A 26162-nucleotide genomic window follows, 5' to 3' on the forward strand; every position below is an offset into this window, starting at 1 on the left:
TTTTTTGAAACCTGTGTACATAGGCTTATTCCCCCAATGACAGTCTTTATCCCTACTGTATTTGTTGCCTTAATTCAGTTTCACATGACAATAATAGGGGGCATTCAGAAAGTAGGGATATTTTCTTTCTTTGGATCCACTTTACCTGGAAATAGCTAATATCCAGGATCCCAAATCATTTAGTAAGGTTTTGAAACAGCATAGCTTTTATTAATTTTATAAAAAGTTTCTTAAAAGAATCCTGTGTGTGGAACTCTTCGGAGTATAGTAGAAAAGCCTCTAGGCTGAAGTCAAGTATTCCTCTTCACTAGGCCGCTAAATAGATGTTGAAAAAACCTGAATCTGTATCCAGCTACGTGGACTTTTATGAGAGAGAAGCCACTAATTTAATGCTTACAAGCACTGATTTTAGGGTGTTTTCTCACAGCCGAAAATAATCCTGAGTGAGGGGGGTCAGGGTAGACTAGTTTTTCTCTGAGGGACTTTACATCTGTATGGCTCCACATATTTGTGTGGGATAGAGCTGATGGAGGGGAAAAAAATAAAAGTGGTCTGTATCTTGTCAAGATAAAGCGACGCTCTGACAGAACCACAAATTTTATAATGATAAAAGACAAGAAATTGACTGTTGTTCATTTTTACACATTTTCTTTGTTTAACTTTTGAGTTTCCTTTTTTTATCTTGTTTCTCATAATTTCTGTGACACTTATTCTGTATTAGAGCTGTTATGGTTCTGCCAAGAATTCCTTAGGCTGTGGTTGTTCTTCAGGAGATTGTTCTTGAGTAAGGGTGGTGAGTAAAGCACTGAGCTATCCCTACTGCTGGAGAACTACACGGAGGTGCATCTGTGTTGATTTAGTGACTACAGATTTGCATGGGACGTTGGGTCATTCAGGGTAGGAAAGTGCAGTAAGCTGGAGATCCTTTATGTTCTTCTGTAACCCTGCTGGTGGTGCCTTAGTTGTATCAGAGTCCCTCTGTTTTCATAGATTTGTTTTTTCAGATATTCTGGGCTTTCACACCATTCCTTCTCCTTAAGCACCTATTCTGTTTTGCTGGTGGTTCGTTCAATAAATATCTGTTAAATACATATTAATGTGTTTTGTGCTGGATCCTGGGGATATTACTGTCATTCAAACACAACACCAGCTCCCAAGAATTTGCAGTCAAATGAGAGAGAGAGCTCAGTAAGAAAACAGGTGTTTACAGTACAAAAATAAGAACTGAGGAATTAAGGATTAAGGAAGCCAATATTTACTTTCTTAAAAACATTGAACCAGAATGGTTAAATGGAAAGAGCATTGGTTTTAGATTTTGTTGATCTGCTTTTAAATCCTGATTCAATTACTTAATAGGTGTGTGACTTTGGGAAAGTTAACCTTTGTGATACTTGCAAAGTTGTTCTAAGTTTTAGAAATAAATATATATAAAGCACTTAGTCCAGTGCCTGCTGAATAAATGATTTCTGCTTTTTTTTCTAAATCATACACTGTAAATTATTGTTCCAAAGCCTATAAATAGAAAGATCATTTCTCTGGCCCCTACTTCATAGGAGATGTGAAAAGAGGATATGGTAAAATTTTTTATGAACTTTGTGAACATCCTGCCTATAAAGAAACTATTAGAAATCAGATTTTATTATTATTTCTTATAAAGCTTACCCAGATTTACATTATTAAGATATGGACTGTAAAACTCATATCTTAAGAACTTACAATATTGCTTGTGAAATATGCTAGTAATTTTGTAACCACCGGTCTTATATTTTATTTGTCAACTTAAAAAGAGGATACTTTTCTGTCTCCCTACCTCCCTCACCCCGTAGTTTAGCATGCCAGTTACTTTTTTTCTTTTTTTTTTGCGGTACGCGGTCCTCTCACTGTTGTGGCCTCTCCCGTTGCGGAGCACAGGCTCCGGACGCACAGGCTCAGCGGCCATGGCTCACGGGCCCAGCTGCTCCGCGGCATGTGGGATCCTCCCGGACCGGGGCACAAACCCGTGTCCCCTGCATCGGCAGGCGGACTCTCAACCACTGCGCCACCAGGGAAGCCCGCCAGTTACTTTTAACCAAATTGTGGTTTATATCCAGAAGTGTAATGGTTATAACCTTTTTTCATGAGATGTTTAAAAAGCATTCAAATAGATCATCAGTAAATTGATAAAATATCAATATATTAAGACTCGTTCATCATTACAATTTGAATTTTTTCTATTTGAAGAATTGAAAGCCGCAATATTTAGGAAGTAGTATCATGCATATTTAGAAATAAAAGAGAATGGTTAAAGAATTTGCTTTTAACTGAAAATATTTTTTTCATTCCTTTGAAATTAACATAAAATTAGAAATTAAAATTTGTCTAGCAGCAACACAATTTGTAATTTTTCAATAACATCAAAGTTGGTAGCTCAAATGAGAATACTGTACTCGGGAGGGCATAGATCTTATTCCATTATGCGACTTTTCCAATTTTGCTATACTTTATGTAATAACTATTCCAGATTTATTTGTTAATTCTCTTATAGCTGTACCTTAAAAATGAGACAAGCTGATGTTATTCACTGTAAAAAGTGTAAATACAAGTATCAACAGAACATAGAACTATTTTCTATGTATTTTACATAAATCACCCTAAATTATAAATAGGATAGTGATCAAACAAATACTTTTCTACCAAAAGAAAAAGCCAGTGGAACAGAGTGGGATAAGAGGTGGGAGAGAAGCCCTAGGATTGTGTTGGCAGGGCAGTAGTAAGTGACAGCATGAGAAGAATGCATGTGTTCTTCCATCACTGCTGTTCTCCTCTCTGTTTGAATTAGACAAATAGCATGTGCCCAAGGGGAACGAGGGACAATGTTCAGAGGAAAGGAACCACTTTTATACAGTCCTGCCAGATTCATGAGAATAATGATGCATCTGCTTTTTGTTGCTGCTGTTGTTACTTAACCTTGTCGTGGATACATTAATTTTTCGGTAGCACTTATTTTGTGGGTTCTTACTCATATTATTTTCTCTATCATGGCTATACGGGATTGTCTGTTGGCAAATCAGCACCATTTACCCCTTCTGCACCTTGCCTGATGTAATGGCTTCCTGGAAGGTGTGCATGCTGGTTTTTTTTTCCCTCTTTGTGTCTCCCCTGTCCCACTCCATCAAATGTGCAATTTAAATATCCAGAAGTCCATTGCAGACAGTTGATTTGTAGGGGTTTTCTTTTGATTTTTTTTTGTCTGTTTTGATTTTTTTTCCCTAATAGCAAAATTTCATTTTTACCCTTCCCAAACCACGCCCCCCGCCCCATAGCAAAACTCCACACACTGGATGCCAAGACAGACACATTCATTGATTTATTTAGTAAACTTTCAGTGAGCTTTTGTAAGCTTCATAACACTGCGTTAAGTGGTATTATAGGGCAAGGGTCCCCAACCGCTGGGCTCTGGACCAGTTACCAGTCAGTGGCCTGTTAGGAACCGGGCCGCATAGCAGGAGGTGAGTGGCAAGCAAGCAAGCAAAGCTTAATCTGCTGCTCCCCATCGCTCGAGTTACTGCCTGAAACGTCCCCCCCTCCCCAATTCCGTGGAAAAATTGTCTTCCATGAAACCGGTCCCTGGTGCCAAAAAGATTGGGGGCCACTGTTACAGGGCAATTCAGTGAAGTCCATAAAAGTAGTTAGATTGTGAGGGTGAAATATTCAAACGTATTTGCACCAAAACTACTATTTAAATCAAACTATAATGCTTATATTTATAAAATGCTTCTAAATGTTCTGTTGTAAAATGTAGTCAATACAGGTGGCTTTAACTATGGGTTAGTTTCTTCAACCCTTCCCTCAGATAAGCTGTGTTGTCCTTAGACCATTTAAATGACTTGTATTCTGAGCTTTGTAATGTTAAGGTTTTAAAATGCATCTCAGGTCTAAACTTTACAATGTGTTACATTTTAGGTCAGAAGACATGTCTTCATCTACATGGCATCTTTCCTTACCTCTATGTGCCATATGATGGTTATGGACAGCAGCCAGAAAGCTATCTTTCTCAGATGGCATTCAGTATCGACAGAGCACTTAATGTGGCTTTAGGCAATCCATCTTCCACTGCTCAGCACGTGTTCAAAGTGTCATTAGTATCAGGAATGTAAGTATATGATAACATCTTTTTAAATTTCTATTTGTATTTATATTACTGTTCTAGTTAAAAGAAAACATATCCAATTCAAATATACTCTGTTCATTTTTCTTTTATTTCTAATCTAATGGAACCAGGGTGAATTTCTTACTGTAACTTTTTAAAGTCCATTTTTATTGCAATGAAAGATAGATGGTTAACAGTAATTTTTGTTTTAACTTTTTCCATTTCTCTGCTTCCTAGAACTGTAGAAATTTATGTAATTCATTCATCAAGTATTTATTGAGCACCTTTTATATTGGTGAACAAAACAAAGGTCCCTGCCCCCATGGAGGTTACATTCTAGTAATGGAAAACAGAAAGTAACCAACAGATAGAACATGAAATAAATTTATTTATTACATGATAATTAATGCTATAGAACAAAATATGTAGAACAGATAAGAAGGATCAGTAGTATGGGGTGGGGAAGTAGTCTGGTGGCAGTTTTATATAGGGTAATCAGGGAAGGTGTCATTGACACGGTAAATGACATTTGAGCAAAGACTTGAAGGTGAGGGGGTGGGAACAAAATGGAGGCCAGGTGTCTGGAGTGGAGGGAAAGGAGAGTGGACAAAATGAGGTTAGAGAGATATGAGAGAATGGAGATCATGTTGGCCAGTGGGTCGCCAAAATCACTTTTACCTGGTTTGACATCCATGAGAATGCACCTCTCAGATCTCCAAATACAAAGAGCATAATTGAACAATGTTCCCAGCTACTGCACTAAAATCCATTTATCATCCTATGTAAACTGAAGCTGCTTTCCATAGGCTACTCCCAGCCATTGGCTAAGCAGAGCAAGCCTACTAAGGCAGGCCTGTTTCTGGGAGACACTTGGGAACTCTGGGACAGCCTTTCTGAACTTTCACTAGAATCACACTGCAATAAAAGACACTTCTACTCATCTTCCCTCTGTCCCTCTCTCCTTCACTTAGATCAGACCTGTATCTAAGTCTTGTGGCTGTCCCACCCTTTCCTGAGTTCATCCTCATATTCTCTCACAGGTGTTTCCACTAACAAATTTCTTGCACATTTTGACATCTACTTCTTGGAGGACTCAGACTAACACACTTGAGAACTTAGAATATATTCTTTGGTCTCACCCCACATCTAATGAATCAGATACTCTGGTGGTGGGACCCAGAAATTTGTGAGCCTTTCTGCTGATGCTGATGCATACTCAAGTTTGAGAAACCACCGCAGTAGGCTCTTCTATTTTACTCTGAGCTATTGCATGATTTTGAGCAGCCAGGATCTAACTTAAACTTGAAAGGGTTCCTTTAGCAACTGTGGGAAGAATAGATCATAGGGGCATGAGAGTTGAAACAGGGAGAACACTAGGACTCTTGTTTCATTAATCTGGGTGAGAAAATATGGTGGCTTGAACTAGGGTAGTAGCAGGGGAGTAGTGAGAAGTGGTCAGCTTCTAAATCTATTCTGAGGGTTGAGTCCCCAAGATTTGCTGTCTGATTGGATGAAGTTTGTGAGAGGAGTCAGGTATGACTACAAAGTTTTGAGTCTGTGCAGATAGAGCAGGCTGGCGGGAAAGATTTAGAGCTCATACTGGAACATATGAGTTGAATACATCTGTATGAAATCCATCTTAAATTTGTCTACTTCTTCCACCTTAATCCAGGTTTTCTTCTGGACCACCACAGTATCCTTTTAATTGAATTTCCTTCTTCTGTTCTTATCTCACTCCAGAGCTGCAGAAGTACCTGTCTTGTAATGTAAATTGGATCCTTTTAAAATCATTTAAAATCCTTGAGTGGCTTCATATTGTTTATACATTAAAATTTAAGTTTCTGACCCCTGCCTGCCTCTGTAACTTTGTTCACTGTGTTCCATTCAGAAACACTGGTCTTCTTTCAGTTCCTCTGATGTGCTGAGCTCTTTCCCACCTTTGTACACGCAGTTTCCTTTCCTTGAGTGCTCTACCCCTCTCCAGTCCTTCAAATCTTCACCTCTCAGAGAAGTTTTCTCTGACTTCCCTCCTTAAAATAGGTTGTTGTTATTATTATTCTGTATCTTAGCCCATTCTTTGTTTTCTTTAGTACTTTAATATAGTTTGCAGTTATTTTAATTTTTTATTAGTTCTTATGTGTTTCTCCCACCAGCCTGTAAGTTCCATGAGAAAAAGGACCATGTTTGTCTATCCATCATTATATCCCTTGCACCTTGTATGTTGTTGGGCACTTAGTAAACAAGGCTCAATAGCTATTTGTTTGAATAAATGAATGAGGTAAAAGTTCACACCCATCCTATGATAGCAACAATTAGGTTAAAGATAATCATCAGCTTTATATTCTAATTTTTTTATGTTTAATGATTCCTCGGAACTTTCCTATACATATTCTCATTTCAAAGTTGAATCTCCAAACAGCCTAGTGGAATGAATAATGAGTCACCAGTCTTTCTATATGTTTGGTGGGCATTTGTTAAAAGCATAGCCATATTTTTAAGAGTTAGTTGAGTTACAAATCTAGAGACCTGGAAGCAAAAGATGAGCTGTCTAATTTATGGCTGACATTCTCTTTTTTCTCCCATTCTAATGTTTTCTATGTTTTTTTCTTATATAGGTCCCCTTTTCCCTTACCATGCATTGTAGCTTCTATGATTCCTTTACTCCTTCAGTATTGCCTACTTCTTTAAGTAAGCAAGTTGCATCTAGCTATCAAATTAAAACTTGAACAAATTTAATTCCAGTCTTCCTAGACTGTGTACTATACTGAAGCTGCGTTAAGAGAGAGGACCATGACCTTAGGCTCATTTCAGGGGTTCCTTGTCACTTAGCCATCTTGATTCTAGAAAATATTCTATGAAAAGATTCTTAATCCATCTAAATTAATTAACTGAGGGTTTTTTTTCACTATCTGTGCTCATTTTTCTTCTCATTGTTATATTAAAAAACTAACTCCAATTACCAGATACAATTTTTAAAATATAAACATATCTACTCTCGAACTCTGCTCCATTCTACTTTCTTTCTCCCAGAGAGTCTCCCTGTGGAGAAATTCTTTTGGCAAAATCAGCTAAAGTCAACAGCAGAAAGTAAGAATTGCAGGTTAAATTATACAGAGACTTTCTTGGCTAGAAGAAGCAGAAAACTGAATTTATAGAATTTCCAGGCTGTATTTTGGGGCAATAGTTACAAAAGCAGAATCCTAGATTTACAAAGAATTGTAGGAATTTGATAGTCTTGTATTCAGTTTTTGAAATTTATAAGATTCTAATTGTAAAATCCTAAAGATTTTTAGCAAAAACAAAGCAAAGATAATGTGGACCACACCAGTGCAGATTTAATTCTCTTTTTTTTCCATTTATCTGGCTAAAGGTATAACTCCTATCTTTAGACAGAGAGCTATATTTATGTATATGAAAAATACCAAAGCAGGAGGAATAAAGAATTGAATTTTGCTGGTGAGAGAGAATGAGATCATTCATATAATGTGTGTTTCACCCCTTCCTTCATGGCAACAAAAATGGGGTGAGCAGCATCAAACTAGACAGGAAAGGGTAAGTGTTATTTTAAAAAAAAAAAATAGTAAAAGGTAGGGGATAGGGAGTGATGGTCAGAGTAGACCTTTCTGAGGAGGTGAGTTTAAGCAGAGACCTGAATGAAGACTGAAAGTAAGCCATACAAAGGTTCAGGGCAGAACTTGCCAGGCAGAGGGAATGGCAGTTTACTTGAGAGTGGATCGAGTTAGAAGGGGCTGAAATGTTTAGAATGGCTGGAGGAAAAAGGAAGAGTGGGTGTGAGATAAGATTGGAGTGAGTGGTAAAGATAAGACAAAGAACGTTTTAGACCGTTTTTTTTTTTTTTTAAATAGAAATTGCTTTACAGCAATCATATAGATGGTTCTGACCTAAAGGCTTGAAATAGTTTATATTAAAAAAAGTCGTTTAAATATACCTCAAATAATGACTCTGTTGCCAACTTACTCCTGTATTTGAGGTCTGCTACACTGTCAGACATGACAGAGAGAAATGGTGTCCTAATGAGGGTAAGCTCTATCTAGTGCCCATCATAAGGGGAAAATATTTTTTTTAATGAAAAGAAATTGAGTTTATCCACCTAAAGATTTAACCAACCACTATTTACAGACAGACTCTAGGCAAATACTTTTTATTATTTTGTCTATAAATTCAGACCTATTTATATATTGTTTCTAATTACATCACCTTTGAAAATGGTAGTCTGTATATCAGAGTTTCAGATCCTCCTGAAATGATATAACATGATAGCCCAACTTATTCCTTCTTGCATTGAGGACTTGTTTCTCTCCCTGTCACATAGATTTTCGCTTCTCCCTTTCCCCCTTCTAGCTGATACCCTGAGAAGAACCGAGCCTCAACATAAATAGCGTCCTTAGTAAAGCTGTTGTCTTTTCAATCTCTTAAGTTCCTGTCTACACCGTTTTCACAGGTTTCCTTTGATTTGAGTGTGTTTTATACACACATACACATATGTACATATGTATAACAGGTAAATTGTCTCTGCTTAGTGAACTTGTAAAATTAATAACAGAGACAAATAAGGAAAGTGATACAAATTCTGTCAATTAAAGGACTTTGTTGATGAACAGCTTTAGTTTTTGACAGAAAAAATGGGAAATGGGAAAAGGTATCGGGAAGGTCTCTGTTCTTCTCATACATGGTCTGAGTAAAGAGCTACTTTTTAATAGAGCCATGATGATTGAAATTAAGGTATAAATAGTTTGCTGCTCCTTTTTGTCCCTAGTTTTTTTTTTAAGTGGTATTTTTAAACTTTTTTAAAAGAAGTAACAAGATTTTATAATGTCATATGTTAACCTTGTGGTAGGTTTAATTGAAAAGTTTTGGAGGTTCTTTTGTTTTGTTGGGGGGCGGTTGGTAATATTCAATGTAAGTAAGACTGAATTCGGCCAGCTGAGTCCATTTAGGACAATAAGTTGCATTATTTCATCTCTGATGAAAATAAATTGAAATGTCTTTTTCTTTTATTTCAGGCCTTTTTATGGTTATCATGAGAAGGAAAGACACTTTATGAAGATCTATCTTTACAACCCTGCAATGGTGAAAAGGTACAAAGATAAATGAAATAAAAAATGAATAACTATCACTTAAGTAATTTAATAATAAAAAGAAAAATCTAGAAGAAAGACCTGTATAGTTTGTAGCATTATTAAAGAAAGAGACCATAATATGTACATATATGTGTAAAGAGAGAGAGTCATAGCTTGGACTCTAGGAAGGATATTTTAAGGGTAAAGGACCTTGTTTTACACCCAACTGCTTCTTTTCTGTCTTAGAGAGTTTGTAGAAGTATATAAAGAGAGATGATTGGCTGCCTTGTATAGTAATCCTAGTGCCCTGCTAGCCAGACCAAATGTTCAATACCAAGAGAAATTCGTTCTTCAGTTTCAAAGCAAGGAGAAATATGTGAGAGTGAGGCCAGAGTGGGAGAGCTTTCTACTGTGAACTTAACCACTTTTCAGTACTTAAAAGATTTTTCTGATGAGATAGGTGATGTTATTAACATTTTTTCCATATTGTTTAATGAAATGTATCACCATTTAGAAGATTTATATAACTTAGTGGATCTATATTTTCCAAATGACCAGTGCATGATGTTGGAAAATTATGCATGGGTAAAAATACTCCAAGTGTTAGGTAGACCAATAAGTTTTAATATAACAGAGTACAAAAAGTTCATTGATTTGGTTTCAAATTCCACATTATTCCTGACCTTTAAGAAACTACCACTCCATTGCATTTCCATGTAGTAGAAACAAAGATCAACCTTTGCCTGAAAAGGCTATTCAGTTACTCTTTCTTCTTCCAATTATTTATCTGTGTAAGGCTGGATTTTCTTCATATGCTTCAACCAAACAATATATCAGAACAGACTGAGCTGAAGCAGATGTGAGAATCCAGTTGTCTTCTATTAAAACAGAGGTTTGCAAAGATTAAAACAATTCCTCTTTTCCTACTAAATTGTTTTTGTTTTGGAAAATATAGGATTTTTAAATATATAAAACACTGTTATTTATGTTAACATATAATGGGTTTATTGTGGTTATTTTAAAATTAGTAAATAATTTTCTTAAAATTTTCTGTTTTAACCTGATTTGGTTAAGTGTCAAATCAAACAAAAGCTCTTTGACGCTGTCAATAAATTTTAAGAATGAAAAGGGGTCCTGGGACCAAAAGTTTGAGAACCATCAAAATAAAGCTCTCTTAATTTTCTATCAAAGATTCTTAAAATCTATTCACAGCCATTCTGTCCTTCTCACTGCCTATTACAGTGGAAGAGATTTACCCCCTTACCTCTAAAGCTCATATTCTACCCTCTTTGACCTTTGCTTCCATCTATCAGTTATCCCCATCTCCCTTTCTACACCATTTAAATATTAATAAGACTCTGTTAATTTTACACATACACACATTCATACTCAAAGACATTCATACTTACAGCTATTCTCCCAGAAGATTTTTTTTTGGCCTGTGTTGGGTCTTCGTTGCTGTGTGTGGGCTTTTCTCTAGTTGTAGCGAGAGGGCGCTACTCTTACTTGCAGTGCACGGGCTTCTCATTGCAGTGGCTTCTCTTGTCGCAGAGCATGAGCTCTAGGCACGCAGGCTTCAGTAGTTGTGGCACGCAGGCTCAGTAGTTGTGGCTCGCAGGCTCTAGAGCGCAGGCTCAGTAGTTGTGGCACATGGGCTTAGTTGCTCCACAACATGTGGGATCTTCCCGGACCAGGGATCAAACCTGTGTCCCCTGCATTAGCAGGCGGATTCTCAACCACTGCGCCAGGGAAGTCCCCTCCCAGAAGAATTTATCTATACTTTGTGGGTTCAGTGTCTTACCTCCCATTCACTCTTTAACTTACTCCAATATAGGCTCTACTTCAACCATTTCACTCAAATTGCCTTCATTAGTGACCTCAGTGTTGTTAAACCCAATTAACACCTCTTTGTCCTTACCTTTTGACCACTTGTCAGTGCTTAGGTACCTTAAAATAAGGCTGCTTTGATGTAAACCTTTTCTGGTTTTCCTCATACCTTTCTAGTCATTCATATTTACAACATTTTGTTGATTCCTCTTTTAACATTGTGGTTGTTTCTTGGACTTTTGTCTTAGGCATTGATTTTTTTTCTCTCTATATGTTCCCTTCACTTTACAGTCTTATATACTCCCATTTTTAAAAATCTTTATGCATTTGGCTTCCAAATATATATCAGTAGCTTGAATTTTTCTCCAGAGCTCCTGACCAGTATATCAAATCATCTATCTACTGGATAAATAGAAAAGCACTATAGTTAAGAGTGAGGGGTCAAGTCAGAGAAAATTTGGGTTGAATTTTAGCACTTCCACCTTTTATTTGTGTGATTTTGGACAACATTTTGATCTAAGACCCAGTTTCTCTGTTTATAAAATGGAGATAGTAGTACCATAGGTTTGTAGTAAGAATTACTTGAGATTAAGGATTTAGAGCACCGAACACAGTGTCCAGTACATAGTGCCCCAAAATATGTTTGGTTCCTCTACTCTGTTAACAAAATTATCCTTATCCTCATCCTTATTATCATTTCTAATATTTTTATAGAAATCTCCCTGAATACTCCAGTATACCTAAACTCCAGTATGTCTAAAACTGAGTTTGTCTTTACTTCCTCTCCAAATAAAATCCCCAAACAAACCTGTTTTCTTCCAGTAATGCAGCACCTCCAACTAGCTGCTTAACCAAGATATCTAGGCATTATCCTCAACTCATATTGTCTCACCCTCCATATCTAGTTAGTCATCAAGTCCTGACCATTTTATTCCTTATATGTCTCTTGAATCAACACAGTTTCATGATCCTTGTTGAAGCCACCATCATCTTAGTTTTTCTACAGTAATCTCTCACTCTCTGTCTCTAGTGTTCTGCATTCTCTAGCTAACCTGGTCATTTCATTTTCCTGCTCTTCACAGGCAAATTCCACCACCTTTTCAGATGTCTTTAATAGGCTCTGCATGATCTGACTTCTCATTACCTCTCTACCCTCCCCCCACCACCACCATAGCCTCTGTCTCTAAGCCTCACTCAGTGGTTTCAGACCTTGAATAAACCACATTTTCTTGTGACCCTTCACATGTGCAATTTTATTCGCATGAAATACTCTTCTCCTCTCTGAGAAAAAGTATTTCCAGTTCATTGTTTAGTCTCCTGCTTTAGAGACTTCTCTTCAAGAAGGCTTTGCAGAAGCTATAGTCTGGTTAATATCCCTTCTAGATGTTTCATATACTTCCCCTGCATAGTACTTGCACTATTTATAATTGCCTATTATTTGTATTCCCCATCATGAAGGAAAAATAACTCAGAGAATAAAAATATCAAAAGTGGTAACATCTCTGTGTGGTTGATTGAGTCATATGTCCTTTTTTAGAATTTTTGTATAATCTTTTCAAAATTTTTTCTGGACTTTTTAAAAAAGCTAATATTTTAAAAATCCTTTTGACATTTTAGGTTTTTCTGTATAGTTAGCGTTAAATTAGTTTTAGAAGTCAAAATATTCTTCATTCAAGGCATTTTTTGTCATTTTCTTTCAGAGCATGCAGCTTACTTTAAAACTTGATTTTAAACTTTCAATTTCCAACAAAATACAAATTTCCAGTATAATTGAAATCAAAATTTTGTGTGCTAGTATAATGTGTTTTATTCTCTATATTTGTATAATCACCGTTTCACTTAACATTTTAGGAAACATAATTTTATGATATAACTTTTTTTTTCTAATTTAGGATATGTGAACTTTTGCAAAGTGGAGCCATAATGAATAAATTTTATCAGCCTCATGAAGCGCATATTCCCTACCTCCTACAGCTCTTCATTGACTACAATCTGTATGGAATGAATTTAATAAATCTGGCTGCTGTCAAGTTCCGAAAAGCAAGGAGGAAAAGTAAGGTTAATTTTGCAAGTTCAAATTAAAGCTTTTGAAACAAGTATTATGTAATTTATGATATATAAAATAATATATATTTAGAAAATAGATGCTGAGTGGATAAGGAATAAAAAGAAATATGCAAAAATGTCTTAGAGTTTATCAAGAAAAGAATCTTAAAATAAATTTTCTTGGTAATAGCTTTATTGAGATATAATTCACATGCCTTACAATTCACTCATTTAAAATGGACAGCTCTGTGGTTTTTAATATATTCACAGAGCTGTGCATCCATCACCACAATCAAATTTAGAACATTTTCAACACCTCTAAAGGAAATCTTTATCAATCACCCCCAGTCCTCCCTTAGCAACCATGAATCTTCTTTCTGTCTCTCTGTTTGCCCATTCTGCACATCTCATATAAATGGAATCATATGTTTATTTGTTTTCACTTAGCCTAATGTTTTCATGGTTCATCCATGTTGTAGCATATATCAGTATTTCATTCCTTTTTATGGCCAGGTAATATTCTGCTATGAATATGCTACATCGTTTATTGATTCATCAATTGACGGATGTTTGGGTTTCCTCCTTTTGGCTATTATGAACAGTGCTGCTGTGAACATTCATGTACAAGTATTCGTGTAGCCATATGTTTTCATTTCTCTTGGGCATATACCTAGGAATAGAATTTCTCGTTAAAATGCTGTAACATCTTTTGCATTTTATTGTTGGATTCCTTCTCCTCTACTTAAAACAAAGTGAAACCAACATTTTTCCTCCAACCCTGCTGTCCTTTATGTTATAATTATTTTCTTTGTTTTCACTGACAAACTTTTAAAACCAAAAGTTAGCATTTTTTTCTCTTGTTGTTTACCAGCTATTCTTTTTTGGTTTAACTCCTTGGGTCTCTTCTACCATACCCAAACTGTGCTCTGAAAAGTAACCAGGGAGGACTTTTTCCCCCTGAATGGTGGGTTAGGTTATTGGGATCCACCCTCCTACTAAAACCAATTAATAACTAGGTAAGATTTTTTTTTTAATCTATCATGGAGATTATAAACAATAAAGAAGTACTGGCCAAAAGAGGAAATAGAATGCTGAAAACAGCCTTTGCCCTGAGGGGTTTGCTAATCCTGGCTGCCTCCATTGAGACAGCCTTACTAGGTGAGGGAGCCAGAAACAACAACTCAGGGCCTGCTGGACAGGTTGGAACCCTCCAGAATAAGGTAGGGTTTCAAAGAGATATACCCAAACTAGGAAGTGGAACAACTTTGAGACATTTCAGTTTGAATCTCTTGGGACTAAAAGAGATTCCGAAATCTAGAACTTCATCTTAGGTGGTGGAATCTTTGGATATCCATATGCCAGAAAATAAAAATAAAAGAGACCAGACATATACTTCATACCTTGTATAAAAATTAACTCAAAATGGATCATACACTTAAATGTAAAATGTAAATCTATCAGACTTCTAGAAGAAAACAATGAGAAAATCTCCTGACAAGTTGATTTTGTCAAAGTTAAAAACTTTTTCTCTGTAAAAAATAATATTAAGAGAATAAAAAGATAAGTCACAGACTGGGAGAGGATATTTTCAAATTACATATCTGATAAAGTACTTATATCTTGAATATATAAAGAATTCCTAAAACTCAACAAAAGCAAACAACTCCATTAAAAATGGTCAAAAGACCTGAACAGACAGTTCAACAAAGAAGAAGATATAAGGATGGCAAACAGGAATAGATGATTCTCAACAGTATATATCATTAGGGAAATGCATTTTGAAACCACAAAGAGCAACCATTACACACCTATTAGAATGGTTAAAATCCAAAAAAAACTAGCAATAAACAAATGCTGGTAAGGATGGGAGCAGCATCAACTCTCATTCATTGCTTGTGGGAAGGCAAAATGGTGTAGTCACTTTGGAAGACAGTTTGGCAGTTTCTTGTAATGTTAAATATAGACTTAACATATGACCCAGCAGTTACACTCCTGTATGTTTACCAAGTGATTTAAAACTCATGTCCACCTAAAAACCTGTATGCAAATGTATATAGCAACTTTATTTCATAATTGCTAAAAATCTAAAGTAACCAAGATGTCCACTCAGTGGGGCAGTGGATAAACTGTTATATACCAATACAGTGGAATGCTATTTATCAGTAAAACACATCAAGCTCTTGATTCATACAATGTCTATGAATCTTTAATGCATTTTACTAAGTGAAAGAAGCCAGACCCAAAAGACTACAAGTTGTTTGATTTTATTCATACAACATTCTGGTAAAGGTAAAACTATAGAAATGTAAAACATATTAGTGGTTGCCAGGAGTTGGAGAAGAGGAGAATGTTGACTACAAAGCCAATATATAGGGGAACTTTTTTTTTTTTTTTGGTAGGGGAACTTTTAGGATGAAGGAATTATTCTGTATGTTACTGGCATGGTGGTATGATTCTATGCAATCTTGAAACCCATGAAATTGTACCTTAACCAAGTATTGATGGTTAACATCTCCAGTGATGGCATATGGATATCGTGTCCCCTCTCATATGGTATGATGAGGGTGCTTCACCTCTGTGGTATTCTTCATGGAAGCCCATAATAACAATCTAATCATGAGGACAACATCAACAGACCCAGATTGGAGGACGTCCTATAGGTGAACTGACCAGTACTCATGACTGTCAAGGTCATGAAAAACAAGGAAAGACTGAGAAATAGACCAGAGGAGACTAGGGAGACATGATAACTAACTACAATGTGGTACCCTACATTGGATCCTGAAACAGAAAATGGACAGTAGTGGATAAACTGCTGAAATTCAAATAAAGTGTATAGTGTAGTTAATAGGAAGGTATCTGTGTCAGTTTTTTTGTTTTGACAGATGTGCTTTGATAATGTAAAATGTTAACAATGGGAGGGGTGCGGTAAGCAGATTCAGAAAATGTACTATCCTTGTAACTTTCCTGTATCTAAAATTATTCCAAAATATAAAGGTTATTGGGGGAAAAAAGAATAACAGTTTGTTTATCAGTGTCAAATATAGCTGGGAGTTCAAGAAGAATTGACGAATGGAAAATGTTTTAGAGAGTGTATGGGAGGTATTTATAGGAAAAGGAGGTCAGTTTTACAAAAGTTTGTTTCCAGTAGGTGAAAAAGCATGAGGAAAGTTTGAATTAGCAAATATATGTAAGCCATTTATTTTAGTTATAAAAGTTAGATGAGTATTGGAAGGGATTTTTTTTCCAAAATATGGAAAATTTTTACAATTTGAAGGCAGAAATATATGAAATTTCGTTTGGGGAAATTAAAAGCAGGGAAATTTCAAGTATGGTGAAATGTTTATTTTAGGTTTTTGTTTTGTTAAAAAAATAGATAAAAGATTATAATGAAAAGAATAGGTGAATTTTTTTGTATTATATTTTGTCATGTAATATCAGACGCGTAATTAAATGGACAGTAAACTTATTGTAAATATGTTGCATATATATGCACAACTTAACATTTTAATCTTGTAAGACAAGTTAATTTAGTACATAATGTAGTCTTTTGAAAGTAAATTCAAAAGTGAAAAATATTTAGAAATTTTAATACTACATATGCATATACCATTTTGTCTTATTATTCAGTATATACTCAGTTGCCAAATGAAACGGAAATGTTGCTAATTACTGTTGTTAAGGTGAAGTATATAGAAGTACTTAAATAGAGTAAATATTTTTAGCATCATAGAGGGATTTTTTTTACAGTTCTCCATGGTGCCTTTATATTACATTTTTAACATCCAGAGTTGAAAAGAATTATATATGTATTTTTAAATAAAATAATACATAAAGTGGAGGTAAAGTGTGAATTTTTATACTGTGATAACTTTGTATTAGTAAACTTGTGTAGATTTTTCACTCATATAAATTTCTTAGAAAATAATATTTGTGTTTTAATTTACAACTTGCAAAGTAATTTCATATACATGCCCTAGCCACATAACAGCAAAGCCTTCAAAAACTTCTGAAGGTATATAGAATCAGTTACATGGTTTGTTATGTGTTTTGTTAATATAGCAAAGGTGGTAAGTCTAATTAATTACATAATTTTGTGATCAAGCTAACCAAATAAGAAAAAGTATCAAATTTAGTTGGAGAGGATTGCAAATTTAATACCTTTCTTAATGTTAGGATTCCTTCTATGCCATTCACTCAAGCTTTCTTTATCTGAAAATTTAAATTCCCCATAAGAGATCACAAAAAAATTGCTAAAATTTAGAGACTACTTCCAAAGCATGGCCCCAGGGCTCAGTTTCTGCAGCTGGGACAACTAAGCAAATGCATAGTTCCCTCCAACTGCTCGTCAAATTGTATTTGCATTTGCCCCAGGTTTCCACTCACTGTTACTGCCATTACTTTCGAAATGCATTGTGTATTTTCTTTTTATTCAGGGATTAGCATTAAAGTATGTTTTGAATTTTATCTGGAATCTGATTTCCACTAGAATTTTAGTTGAGGCTCATATAGAATACCCTAGGAATTTAAAGTCTACAAAAATTCTTAGTTCTTTATTTTTAAAATGAGATTTGAAGCATACCTATCACAATAGCGCACTTAAATGTATCATAATTCTATTCTAGTATGAAGGTATTGTGGCTATTTCTGTTTCATATCCATATATTGCAAATACTTTTCCCCATGTCGGTTTGGAATCATTACTCTCCACTGTGCATATGCATTCCGGTATGTTTATGAATTTTTAGGATACAATTTTAGGAACTGGTCATATGGGTTGTTTACTAATATACTTAAAGGGTAATTATATGTAAGTTAAAAGTGGAACTTACCCCTTTTACCTTTTTATTCCTAGGTGATCCATTACGTGCGAGTGGATCTTGCAAGAATCAGCTACCAGGAAGAAATTCTCTTACTGGTACTTTATTTCGGTGGGATGACGACGAAATACCAAGGTTAGTTTATGTTGTAAAGGAAAGGAAAGGTTATTTACATATATCCTACTCTATTCAGAAGTCAGTGGTTAGCATAATTTAATTTTAACCTTTATTGTAATTGGTTTTTATCTGTAAGTTTATCAAAAAAGTAAATCTCGACATTAGTGTATTACATGGATCATAGATTTCAAGAACAGACCATGAAAATATACCTAGTCATTACCTAATTAATAAAAGAAGTCTGGTTGTGTTTATACTTCTCTCCAACATCCATCTTCTTTGTACATTCTAAATTGACATCCTATAACTTGTCAAGTAAAAATTGCATAATAAAATAACAATCTAAAACCTAAATGGTGGGACTTCCCTGGTGCGCAGTGGTTAAGAATCCATCTGCCAGTGCAGGGGACACGGGTTCGATCCCTGGTCCGGGAAGATCCCACATGCCGCGTAGTAACTAAGCCCATGTGCCACAACTACTGAGCCTGTGCTGTAGAGCCCGTGAGCCACGACTTCTGAGCCCGCATGCCTAGAGCCTGTGCAAGAAGAGAAGCCACTGCAGTGAGGAGCCCACACACTGCAATGAAGAGTAGCCTCCACTCACTGCAACTAGAGAAAGCCCGTGCATAGCAAAAAAGACCCAACACAGCTTAAAAAAAAAAAAAACCTAAATGGCGAATATTTTAAATAAAAATAACCCCTAAATATTTCCAAATATTAAATATTTGTGGGGAGGGCTTCCCTGGTGGCACAGTGGTTGAGAGTCCGCCTGCTGATGCAGGGGACACGGTTTCGTGCCCCGGTCCGGGAAGATCCCACATGCCGTGGAGCGGCTGGGCCCGCGAGCCATGGCCGCTGAGCCTGTGCGTCTGGAGCCTGTGCTCCGCAATAGGAGAGGCCACAACAGTGAGAGGCCTGTGTACCGCAAAAAAAAAAAAATTATATATATATATATATATATATATATATATATATATATATATATATATATTTGTGGGGAAAAAAGTGGGTTGACATAGTGTATATGAATAATACAACTTATAATTTCTTTTGACTTTTATTATTTATTAGACTTTCTTAGAGGCGGTAACATATTCCAACTGTTTAGATTTCCTTACCATAAAGCAGATATATAATCAGTACCTATCTAAATTATCAGTAATAGCTTAATCTACATAGAACTCAGAGGTTTTCTGTTTTATGCCACAAAGTTGTTGCCCAGGCTTTCTTGATTGTTTTATCGATCATTTGGATATTGATAGGGTGGTATGGTTTCCTCTTTTCACTACACATATATCACCTGATACGTTTTTAAGCAGATATTTTTTATGTAAAGTGCAAAGTAGAAAAAGTGTTTAGTTAAATGACTTTATTTTTTATTTCAAGGTAAGAAAATGTGAATTTATTAATCAGTTGAAGATAAACTGTCAAAAATATTTGTTTAGAGCTTAATTTATATAGTTTAAGATCTTAATATGTTCTTCACAGAATTTCCATATTATAGAATTACTTGGGCTTTTTAAGACCTAAAATTAAGAGAGAATCTCATTAAATAATGGTGGAAATACATTGTTTTATGACTGGAATATTATACCAGAATGAGACTTCAAAGACTTCAAATGGACAGTGACTTGCTTTACTTCTAGATTCAGTTAACATGTATCAGTACTTTTTGGTAAAAGTTGTATATGTACACATACACATGTACTTCTAGGTTCCCTCTCAGATACAGCAGAATTGTTTTTATAATTGTGTTGAAGTGGTATCAACTTCAGAGACAGCATTATTTACCACATCAAATTCAATTTCTAATCAGTCCAGAGCAAAGTGACTGACAAACTATTTACTTTCTTATTTTTATGCCTGTGATACAGTTCCTCTATGTCTCTAAAATTGGAGCAAATCAACTTAACCCAAGGATTTTACCTACTCACTAGATCCTGTGGTTTTCAAAGTTCTACATTAACTTGTTTTTTGCATGATCACTTCAAGTCCAGGTTTCTTTTTATTTGAAGCCTTTTTGAACAAACATCTTTGTGGTTAGGTCATAAGACTATAGTAAAGCTTCACTGTTTATGAGTTAGTTTGGAGAAGCTCTCTGTATTATAATGAAAAGTTTGAATCATTACTTTTAAGAGCAAAGATATGAAAAGGCAAACTAGTGAAACTAAACAAGGTATTCAGAATTAGAATTTATAATAAATGTAGGCTAGCTATATATTTTTGTCCCAAGTTTTTAGGATTCTTACATTAAACATGAAAATCCATAATTTTATCAAATACAGATAACATAATGTCAAACATTTTTGCCAAATCAGTGCTCTTAAATTTTATTAGTCTCATTTTTAACCCCAGTACTAGCACCTTCCTCTGGGTACCTTTTTTTGTTTGTTTGTTTTTTTAACCCAGAAGTATTTTATATCCCTTCACAAACATTATTTCAAGGTCCATAACAAATAGAGAGCAACAAATCATAATGAGATAAGAGTGCTGAGTTAGCAGCTGTACTAACCTTACCTGCTAGCTCGTTGTAAATTACCATATATCATGGACCTTCAAGGTCATTTGCCAGAGTGTTAAATTCACAAAAATTGAGTCTACTGCAGTAATCTCAACCTGGCTGTCCATCAGAATGATCTGAACAGATTTTTTAAATTGTATATGTCTGAACTTCACCCTCAGTGATTGTAATTACTGACTGTAATTGTCTGTTGTGTTAAGCTATGAACAGAAATGTTCAGAGAGGCATGGTTTTCTAAATACCATTGTATTGCTTATCTACCTTTCATGACTAAAATGAATGGTCTACATGTATTTGCTGACTTAATTTTTACTCACACTTTTTCTGTTTACTGGAAACAAATTTTTAATTCTGAAAACTACTTCCTTTCCCTAGGAGCTCCTCCTATACTGAATGTCTGAAGTAGGCAAGAAATAGTTGTAAATTTCTACTATGAGATTGCATTTTTTTTTTTTTTTCCTGTGGTACGTGGGCCTCTCAGTGTTGTGGCCTTTCCCGTTGCGGAGCACAGGCTCCGGACACGCAGGCCCAGTGGCCATGGCTTACGGGCCCAGCCGCTCCGTGGCATGCGGGATCTTCCCGGACCGGGGCACGAACCCACGTCGCCTGCATTGTCAGGCGGATTCCCAACCATTGTGCCACCAGGGAAGCCGAAGAGATTACATTTTTTAATGTTATTGTTTCCCTCCTTTGTCACAAATGTTCTACTCCTGGAAAGTTCACCCTTGAAACGTATAATACACAGCTTCCAAAAGTGTGAAACTTTTTAGTATAAAGGAGAAAACTGTTGGCCAAAAACTATTTTATCTGGTACTTTAATTCATGGCATAACTGATGTTGGTAAATTATATGGGTAAAGAAGACAAGCTATATTGACAGTTACTTTTTCTGAAAGTTAAAGGGATGAATATATTGTGATAGGTTGACTAATATGTTCCTTCTCTGTCAGTGGTAAAAAGATATATGTGTGTGTTGTGTCTATACATATATATAAATAGTAAAAGTTTTGTGGTTTAACAAATTAATCTCTAATACTCCATCAAAATTTCTGTTCAAACACCCATTCCTTAGGTATAGACAATGGAAAATGAGGTTTTGTTAATGTTTCTCGTAAAACATTTTTAAATGTTTCAATTATTAATGAAATCTTCTATCATCCACTTTCTAGTAAAAGTTCTCTCCTTTTCATTTGGTGTCCCTGTTGGTAGGAGATCTGAATTTTGGAATGGATAAACTGGGATCTATACTAGTTGTCATGTTTATTCTGTCAAGCAGGGACATTTATGTGATGTCATCTGAAATCTTTCATGTGGCTCTGATGAAAAACAAAAATGCTTTTGAGTCAAAGAGCATTAGTGGGGAATAGTTCTCTGTAGTTCTCATAAAAAGTAATGACCTCATGGTGTCACCTCTTTTTCTAGCTATGATCCCACTATTGGACTAATATGGTTTCTCAATTCTATAGTTATGGAAAATTTTTAAACATTCCCCAGCTTAGCAGTAGTTGAGGGCAGGGAGAACAGTATCATTTGCTCACTTTTCAGTATGTTCGCCTCCCCTCATCTCTTGTTTTATATATATATTCCCTCCTCATTTTTAAAAACCATCTACGATTGCTGAGATAGATGCCTCTGGGCAAATAATTGCATGTGTGTATGGTTTTTGATGCATCCCCTCTGTTGTCCCTCTGTTATCTTATCCCATCCTGCCGTGGATGTGACCCACATGCTGAAACATTGTACATTCCTTTTCTATAAAATATAATGAACCAAAACATGTAAAATAGACTCCAAAAGTATCTCAATGGAGTTGTCAATTTTGTGTTTCTCTTCCTGTTTTTCATTTCTTTGTATATACACACAGTATCAATTATGTCATGAATAATTGTGGATTAATATAATATCACTGGTTTTTCTGGTTACCACATAAACATGAAAAATTGTTAAGTAATAAAAATCTTAAGAAAATTTTCTCTTACTTAATTATTGTGTCTTTTGATACTTCTTTAATACAGCTCTTTAATACTGGAAGGTGTTGAACCACAGAGTACTTGTGAATTAGAAGTGGATGCTGTAGCTGCTGATATCTTAAATCGGTTGGACATTGAAGGTATATACACAGTTATTGTTAATATATGTTTTTATTTTTAAAAATCTATGACCAAAGGTTGGAAAAAGTAGGGAAGAAAACATTACTAGGGAAGTGAAATTACTTAAAGAAGGAAGGATGTAAAATGTTATGAAGATTTTTTTCTGTACCTCTGATGAGATAGTCATTTTTTCATTTATGCTTTCATTCATATGAGTTTGTTTGCATAGACATGAACCTAAAGTAAGTGTGACGCTAAATAAATTAGCCATTATAAAAGAATTTACTATGCTCTGCCTTTTAATTTTTTTATTTCCAGGTTATATACCAGGGAGGAGACTTTTAGGTCTGCTGGCTATAATCAAATGTTTGAATCTTATTCACTTGCTGTGTTTTTGGGAACTAGTAGGAAAACTAAAAAAGGAGTAATACAGTAAATATAGGTTGGGATAATTTGTCTGTTTTATTACACAAAGTAGGTAATTGTTTTTCTTAAAAGACAGTATTTTTTTTAAGTATGGATTTCTTTTCTTTAAGCAAGTATTTTTCACTTTGACCCTTGTAATATTGAAGTATTATTATGATTACAGCTCAGATTGGTGGAAACCCTGGTCTACAGGCCATATGGGAAGATGAAAAGCAACGGCGAAGAAACAAAAATGAAACTTCTCAAATTAGCCAACCCGAATCACAAGGTATAAATGATTTTCTTTTAACTGGATATTTTAATGGAAAAGTTTAAGCCATTGAGTTTTTACTGTGACATTAGACTTTGCTTTTCAAACTACCTTTAAATTTTCTATATATATTTTCCCTATTCTCATTGCTCTGAACCATAATTCTGTACCTCCAAAGTGTCACTCATTGTCTCTCTTCACATGAGAAATTGACATCTTCATTGGCCTTGGTTTTCACTGGTAGTACCTTTTTCTCCTTTTTCATTCTGTGGTATGTTTTAACCTCTTGTATTTCCAAATGAGCTATAGAATACTTAAAGAAGAGCATGAGTCCCAACTTAGAAACACTTCGTTTAATTCATTACGCTTTGAAAACGTCACCCATGAAATTCTGCCCCCATGTTATTTTCTGGGTATGTCATATAAATTCTGACTTTGATTACCTTGTACATCTCTGAAGAAAATACTCATTTTATTTTTTACTAAACCCTGCTATATTCAAAAAGAATTTGAAGGGCCTTAAGTAATGCCATGGATACAACAAAAATTTTTAAATAAAGGTAAAAGAATAGAAGACATAATTCAAAAGGCAAAGGTATTTGAAATACAGTAGTAAGCCTATACTGAAGTCCAATTAAAATTTGTATTATAATCTCTTGGACCCTAAAAATTCTTTGATAAGTTTTGAATGCCTTTAATTTCTTTTAAAATAGAAATATTTTATAAAGGGAAAATTTCTAGGTTCAGGGTGTATGATACATTTATAGGTAGAAAACAATGTTTTTCTCTTTTAGATTTAAGTTGTAGATCTTAATCTTAGACTGACTTTAAGTGCTTAATTTCATAGCTTCAGTAACAACCATTTCTCTTTTGTTTGATTTATAATAGGACTACTTTTATGTGGTGTTACATGTGTCAAGGATAGGAAATTGCTACCATTTTAAAAGCTCTTCTAGGAAAAAGGAAAATATTTCATTTATTTGCTTTCTACATTTTTTAATGCACTTTTAAAATTCAAAGATCGCAGGTTTGTGCCAGCAACAGAAAGTGAAAAAAAATTTCAGAAGAGACTTCAGGAAATTCTCAAACAGAATGATTTCTCTGTGTAAGTGGTTATTTATTATAGATCTCAGAACTAATTTTATTGCTTTGATATATAGTTTGTTATAAAGGATATGTTTTAATTAAGCAGAACATTATCAGGATCTGTGGACTACAGCGATGGATCCCAGGAGTTCTCTGCTGAATTAACATTGCACTCTGAGGTTCTGTCTCCTGATATTCCTCACTGTACACCGGCTAATGTGGTAGAAGTCCACAAAGACACAGAGTTGAGCAAAGGTGAGGTTTTCTTTCAAGTGTACAGAAAATACCATAACAGACATCCTGTGTATCTAGCACTGAGATATTAGTATTTGGTTGAGTTAGCTAATTTTTTTTTTTCCTGAGAAATAAACATCATTGATGTAGCAAAGACCTCGCTCCCATTCTTTTACCTTTTCTTCATCTCTAGAGGTAAGCACTATTCTGAAGTTGGTACAAACTGTTAAAATATATGATTTTGTGTTTTCTTATATATGTATGTCCAAAACATATGCTATTATTTATTTTTTATTTTTTGTGGTACGCGGGCCTCTCACTGTTGTGGCCTCTCCTGTTGTGAAGCACAGGCTCCAGACGCGCAGGCTCAGTGGCCATGGCTCATGGGCCCAGCCGCTGCGCGGCATGTGGGATCTTCCTGGACTGGGGGCACAAACCCGTGTCTCCTGCATCGGCAGGCGGACTCTCAACCATTGCGCCACCAGGGAAGCCCATATACTATTATTTTAGGTTTTAGATTTTACGTAAATGGTGTCCTACTTGGCGTAGATTAAGTAACTTGCTTTTTTTCATTCAACATTATGTTTTTCAACAACTTAATTAGGGTATAATTTATGTAACATAAAATTCACTCATTTTAAGTGTATAATTCAGTGATTTATAGTAAATTTACAGAGTTGTACTAACATCTCCGTAATTCAATTTTAGAATAGTTCCTTCTCCTCAAAAGATTCTTTGTGTCCATTTGCAGTCACACCTCCAACCCCAAGTAACCAAACCACTCATCATCTTCCTTGTCTCTCAAGATTTGCCTTTTCTGGATATGTCATGTAAATGAAATCATACAAAATGTGATCTTTTGTGCCTTGCTTCTTTCACTTAGCATAATGTTTTCAGGCTCATCCATATTGGAGTATCTATCAGTATTTAATTCCATTTTATTGCCTAGTAGTATTGCATTCTACTGATATATTTTATTGACTAATTCATCAGTTGATGAAAATTTGAGTTGTTTTCACTTTTTGGCCCTTAAGAATAATGATGCTCTGAACATTTATGTCTTTGTATGGGTATATATTTTCATTTTTCTTGAGTAGATAACAAGGAAGAGAATTGCTGGATCGTTTGATAAATTTGTGTGTAATTTTTAATAAATTGCCAAACTGTTTTCCAAAGTGACTGCACTGTTTTACGTTCCCACCAGCAGTATATGAGGGTTTCAGAAACCCCACAATCTCACTAACACTTGTTATTATCTGTCTTTTTTTATATAGCCATCCTAGTACGTGTGAAACGGCATCTCATTATGGTTTAATCATCATATCCCTCATTAATGATGTTGAGTATCTTTTGTGTCAGCAATAATAACTTTGGAATCTATCCTTGTTCTTACATGTTTCTAGGTCATTCATTTTAGCTGCTGATGAGCATTCTTTTGTAAGACTAAACAAGTGTTTCTGTTCTCTACAACTATTAGATGGTTTTCACTTTTGCACTGTTGTTAACAGTGTTATGTCTGTCACCTTGTGGCCATGT

At 35.1% G+C, this 26162-nt stretch overlaps 1 protein-coding gene across 2 annotated transcripts in view; it reads left to right on the forward strand.

Annotated features, from left to right (window-relative positions):
- REV3L (REV3 like, DNA directed polymerase zeta catalytic subunit) overlaps positions 1-26162 on the forward strand; it is a 185883-nt gene that overhangs the window by 54331 nt on the left and 105390 nt on the right. For both annotated transcript variants that reach the window (XM_032650683.1, XM_032650682.1), the window contains 8 exons: positions 3943-4132; positions 9154-9228; positions 12930-13090; positions 17939-18038; positions 22556-22650; positions 23220-23324; positions 24327-24411; positions 24499-24647. In XM_032650683.1, the coding sequence (XP_032506574.1) occupies positions 4038-4132; positions 9154-9228; positions 12930-13090; positions 17939-18038; positions 22556-22650; positions 23220-23324; positions 24327-24411; positions 24499-24647 (865 nt within the window). In that variant the 5' untranslated portion in view covers positions 3943-4037. The remainder of the gene's footprint in view (positions 1-3942; positions 4133-9153; positions 9229-12929; positions 13091-17938; positions 18039-22555; positions 22651-23219; positions 23325-24326; positions 24412-24498; positions 24648-26162) is intronic.

Source organism: Phocoena sinus, chromosome 12 (assembly GCF_008692025.1).
Source record: "Phocoena sinus isolate mPhoSin1 chromosome 12, mPhoSin1.pri, whole genome shotgun sequence".
In the NCBI taxonomy this organism is placed as follows: Eukaryota; Metazoa; Chordata; class Mammalia; order Artiodactyla; family Phocoenidae; genus Phocoena; species Phocoena sinus.